This window comes from Beta vulgaris, chromosome 5 (assembly GCF_026745355.1).
Source record: "Beta vulgaris subsp. vulgaris cultivar EL10 chromosome 5, EL10.2, whole genome shotgun sequence".
Taxonomy (NCBI): Eukaryota; Viridiplantae; Streptophyta; class Magnoliopsida; order Caryophyllales; family Amaranthaceae; genus Beta; species Beta vulgaris.
The window spans coordinates 43,322,894-43,328,469 of NC_079206.1; the positions used below are offsets into that span (position 1 = coordinate 43,322,894).

The 5,576-nt window shown below is 44.5% G+C and overlaps 1 protein-coding gene across 1 annotated transcript; it reads right to left on the reverse strand.

Moving 5' to 3' along the window:
• Positions 1 to 2,551: 2,551 nt before the first annotated feature.
• LOC130591513 (uncharacterized) lies at positions 2,552 to 3,503 on the reverse strand. The gene is made up of 3 exons (XM_057394838.1): positions 3,399 to 3,503; positions 2,921 to 3,310; positions 2,552 to 2,840 (listed from the first exon to the last, which is right to left on the reverse strand). Exons 1-3 carry the CDS (start codon positions 3,468 to 3,470, stop codon positions 2,574 to 2,576), a joined length of 729 nt encoding a protein of 242 aa, XP_057250821.1. The 5' UTR covers positions 3,471 to 3,503; the 3' UTR covers positions 2,552 to 2,573.
• Positions 3,504 to 5,576: the final 2,073 nt, after the last annotated feature.

Consider the following 5,576-nt stretch of genomic DNA (forward strand, 5'->3'; position numbering starts at 1 on the left):
AAACTAGCGCAGCCCTTCAAGTAAGAAGGGCTGCGCTAGTTTAAACTAGCGCAGCCCTTCACTTTATAATTTTTTTTTTTTTGCTTGCACACAGCCTGCACATACCAGCAGCACAGCCTGCACCCACACACCAGCCCCACCCCCACCCATAACCTCTCTTGGACAAGAAAAAAAATGCAAATTGCAATACGATAATATATGACAAGTGGAGAAAGGTAATAATTAACTTCAAATATATTAAAAATAATGTAAAAAGTGTACATAGGTGATAGAAACTAGCTAGTACATTGTTGGAGCGAAAATCTCATCCTATGCAATCATCGGTAATGTGGGACGCCAACTTATCCCGAACTTCGTCAATTTCTTCTTTGGTGAAGTTCCTCAAACGTGGTATGGAACTAGCATAAACCTTGCAAAACAACCAAGGAATAAACATATACAAAAAGTCAATCATTTTACCGTAGTTAGTACTTCTAAAAATGACATATATCTTCCCGAAATGGAATCAAAATCAAATGCAAGCTTAAAAGTCTACACACTAGTTATAATATATCTCATATCATGTTCAAAGAGAATTTGAGGTTAAATCACTTCATAACTACATTTTGGGAGCGAAAAGGCCAAATAGGCCAAAATAGGCCGGAAATGGCCTTTTTCGTTCCCGAAATGCAACCAACAAGAAATTAAAGCCTAAAAGTCTACACACTAGTTATAATATATCTCATATAATCATGTTCAAAGAGAATTTGGGGTTAAATCACTTCATAAATACATTTTGGGAGCCAAAATGCCAAAATAGGCCAAAATAGGCCGGAAATGGCCTTTTCGTTCCCGAAATGCAACCAACAAGAAATTAAAGCCTAAGAATCTACATAATAGTTATAATATGCCTCATATAATCATGTTCAAAGAGAATTTGAGGTTAAATCACTTCATAAGTACATTTTGGGAGCGAAAAGGCCAAAATAGGCCAAAATAGGCCGGAAATGGCCTTTTCGTTCCCGAAATGCAACCAAAAGAAATTAAAGCCTAAGAATCTACATACTAGTTATAATATGCCTCATATAATCATGTTCAAAGAGAATTTGAGGTTAAATCACTTCATAACTACATTTTGGGAGCGAAAAGGCCAAAATAGGCCAAAATAGGCCGGAATTGGCCTTTTCGTTCCCGAAATGCAACCAACAACAAATTAAAGCCTAAGAATCTACATACTAGTTATAATATGCCTCATATAATCATGTTCAAAGAGAATTTGAGGTTAAATCACATCATAACTACATTTTGGGAGCGAAAAGGCTAAAATAGGCCGGAAATACAACAAACAACAATTGGAAACCTAAAAGTTACATACCTTTCGAAGATCAACAACATCTTTGCAATAGTTGACGATATCGAGCATGAACCTCATGACGTAATACCCACACGCAAGTCCACCTTCTTGTACCGGACACTAAAATTCACCAAAGATGCAATAAATGACATGTTATATGTGTATTATGTGTTTGTATAAAAGGATGCAAAAAATATTACATGTTACCTCGACTAAATACCAAACAGGAGCTTTTCCTTGTCGAAGTCCAGATGAAGTAATCTTCTTCATCACACTACATCAATACACATTATTATAAGATTAGATGTACATTTAATATTTAATAAGCTAAGTGTGCATATATAGTTTCGATTAGGCTACCTATTTAACAATGATTTGACTAGTAAGGACCGTATTGTTCCTTTACGCAAAGAATCAAAGTGGTAGACTTCGTTACTTGACACACATATTGCAATGAGTGTCCAATGGTTCCTACAACAATAAAAATAATGTTATTGTTATCGTAGAACAACTAATAGGTCAATTTAATTAATTAAAAAGTCAGTTTAAGAAGCATACGATTCAATGTAAGGAAGAAGAACGATCTTATATCCAAGACGAGAACATGCGTTCAAAGAATCCTTGAGATATACTTTCACCTCTTTTTCGTTTTGTACGCAACTGTCATCTCGTACAAAGCTTGGACATAACCAACCAAAGATTGGCTGACTAGATGCCTCACATCATTGTATAATAGCCTGAGAATTCATATTGATAAAAATAAAACTTACTTATTATGGAAGTTATTATTAGTTGGATTGAATACTACTTAATTAATAAAGTATTACCTCATGAATGTTTGTATCATGGAAACATTCAACTCTTCCCCAAGTAAGAATTCTTTAATATCATCCTTAGAAATGAAGGTCGATGTTTCCTCATCAATGTAGTGGAATTGGTGGTGCGACAACTTAATCTCAATCATTGCTCCATCGGCTGCATCACTAATGCACTCATGTAGCCAGAAGCACGGTTTAGTAAGGCGTTGCACCACCTCCATATCCGTAATGAGTGGATACTTTGCCGAAGAATTCGTTCTCACGTCGGCCTCCCTGAGGTGAAGCTACCTTCTTTCCCTTCCTGTCGGCCTTCCCCGAACCCTAGTAATTAGTTAAATTAAAAGATATTACTGACAATCATATATAGGAACTATAAAAGAAAACTATGTATATAACTTATGTTAGAGATTGTACCTGATATGCTAACCGCACCAATGCACGCGGCCATAGAATATAACTGCCAATGGAATCAGACAATAACTGTAGACCAACTCCTGCATTCGGCAGCGGAAGAGGAAATGCTTCGAAACCGGCACAATGTCTTCAACGCTGACCACATAGTGAATATCAGCTACTGGCTGGTTGTGCAATAGTGGCCGGTCCCTAGGGGGCTGTACAGATCCATAAGCCACGATAATGAATCTACCATGACCATCTCCTTGATTACATAGCTCACATGGTGTCTCTTCCTTTAAAAAAAAAACTCTATTCAAGGTTAGTCTATGAAACAACATATTTAAGAACAATAGTTGTGATATTAAACAATTACCGTTAACTCCGGTTGTGGACGAGGCTGCGTAGGAACAGGCTGCGTAGGAACAGGCTGCATAGGAACATTGCCCTGCGTGAAAGCACCAAAAGTCGGTAAGCCCATCTGCGCCAAAATGGCGTTGAAATTCTGAGTCATCTCCGCTCTGAGCTCCTCCCGAAGTTCGGCTTTCATAGCCTCCACATCTATGGAAGGTGATGAATTGACACTGGAGGTAGTGGATCTGGACGTAGAGGTGTATTGATCACCATACACCTTTCTCACCCCGAGGCGGACACCTCCTACGCCCCTCACACGTCCATACTGGTCCCGTCCTAGAGTCTCGTGTAAGGCATCAACTTGTCCTCTAGGAGTGAACTCACCAGCTGCCTCCTTTTCCTTCAAGCCAATCTGCATAAATGATAAGAGAGAAATACTCGTGAGCGCAGAAGTTATATTATTATGTAAACCTTATCAATAACTTATAATATGTACTTACAATGGCATTAGCTATCTGTTTTGTTCCGGGATCAGGTATGATTCTCTGTCCCTTTGCATCAACCCCATGCATGGAACACCACCAATCGAGCACTCTATCTGGTTGCCGCTGTGCAACTGTCTCGTAGAGCTAGTGCCCGATTGCGTCGTGGTCGACGCAATCGGGGTAATGTCATACATCCACGATTCTCTCGCCTGACCATACGACTGAGCACCCAGATGGTGTAGTGCTTCCTAGATTTTGCATTCGCGCTATTTTTCTCACGAATTGCCTGAAACACACAAATATAAACAAAGGTTAGATATGGTGTTATATAATATTGGATCTGAAGTATTAAATCTTAGCTAGTAAAAAATTCTTACAACAACTTCTGGGGTAGTTGTTTTTTGTGCAACAAATGCATGCCACTGCTCAGCTGTGATATGCCTCCATATCTGATATGGAAGCTTGGAGGGATCCTCGAATGATGTGTCATGTGAAGCCTCAGAAGAAGGTGTTTCTTCTTTGTTCCCCCGACTTTTCTCCGCTTCGTGATCCACCCCGACACTAGCTTGGCCTTGAAGTCTCGGAACCTTTGGGCAACTGCGGATAGAAACAGATTCTTCTTCGCTTCATCGTTTGGAATATGAATTGATTCTACAAAGAACGCATTTCACAAATTACTCAATATTACATAGTATATTTAACCAAAGTGTTAAAATTCTAAATAATTATACGCGAATCTTACCATAGTATCTTCCCAAATCATCTTCTTCAAAGACTCGGGGACCTCTTTCCATGAGTGGAGAATGGAGAGATTATGCATGCAAATCCCAATTTGCATGGCATACTTTTGACGCCATTTTCCACAAGGTTGCCCCAAGTGATCGTACTCTAAAGTCATTAGGGTGGGTTTCCCTAGTGACTTTGTAGGTCCCCTTCCTTTCCTCTTTTTCGTCTGCAAGTTCTTACTTGCAATTGACGTTTGTATACCTTTTTCTTCACGGCGAGCCATAACCATTTGCCGTTGTTCCTTTTTGTGATCGAAACACTCATCCTCGGTAGTGTGTTCCGCACTCGTATCCGTATGCACATCCTCCATGTCCCTGAAATGGTAAAAAAACATACGAATTAATTAAAAAAAATTTGGCAAATTAAAAATGTAACTAGCTAGTATGGTGGGGGTAAGGTGGGCAGTGGGGGGGGGGGAAAGGGGGTCTGCAGGGGGGGAAGGGGGGGCAGGGGGGTAAGGAAGGGGGGTCTGCAGGGGGGAAGGGGGGGGCAGGGGTGTGTGTGCAGGGCTGCAGGGGAAGGGGGGCAGGGGGGTGTGGGGGGTCTGCAGGGGGGAAGGGGGGTGGGGGGGTCTGCAGGGGGGAAGGGGCGGGGGGGGGGGGAAGGGGGGCAGGGGGGTGTGGGGGTCTGCAGGGGGGAAGGGGGAGGGGCAGCAGGGGGGATGGGGGGTCTGCAGGGGGGAAGGGGGGCAGGGGGGTGTGGGGGGTCTGCAGGGGGGAAGGGGGGCAGCAGGGGTTGGGGTCTGCAGGGGGGAAAGGGGGGGGGGGCGGGGGGGGGGGGGTGGGGGGTCTGCAGGGGGAAGGGGGGCAGGGGGTGTGTGGGGGGTCTGCAGGGGGGAAGGGGGGCAGGGGGGGCAGGGGGGGGGTGTGGGGGGTGTGGGGGGTCTGCAGGGGGGGAAGGGGGCAGCAGGGGGGTGTGGGGGGGTCTGCAGGGGGGGAAGGGGGGGGGAAGGGGGGTCTGCAGGGGGGAAGGGGGGGGCAGGGTGGTGTGGGGGGTCTGCAGGGGGGGAAGGGGGGACAGGGGGGGGGGGAAGGGGCAGCAGGGGGGAGGGGGGGTGCAGCAGGTGGGGGAGGGGGTGCAGCAGGTGGGGAGGGGGGTGTGCAGCAGGGTGGGGAAGGGGGGCAGCATGGTGGGGGAGGAGGGTGGGCAAGGGGGGGTGGGGGGTGGGCATGGGGGTGGGGCTGGGCATGGGTAGCGAAAAGGCCAAAATAGGCCGAAATAGGCCGGAAATGGCCTTTTCGTTCCCGAAATGCAACCAACAAGAAATTAAAGCCTAAAAATCTACATACTAGTTACATTATACATCATATAATCATGTTCAAAAAGAATTTGAGGTTAAATCACTTCATAAGTACATTTTGGGAGCGAAAATGCCAAAATAGGCCGAAATAGGCCGGAAATGGCCTT

Coding starts and splice junctions, on each gene's coding strand:
- LOC130591513 (XM_057394838.1), bottom strand. CDS start 3,470: ATGCATGGGGTTGATGCAAAGGGACAGAGAATCATACCTGATCCCGGA. Junction 3,311..3,398: donor AACAGATAGCTAATGCCATT/GTAAGTACATAT, acceptor TCATTTATGCAG/ATTGGCTTGAAGGAAAAGGA. Junction 2,841..2,920: donor GTCCACAACCGGAGTTAACG/GTAATTGTTTAA, acceptor TTTTTTTTAAAG/GAAGAGACACCATGTGAGCT.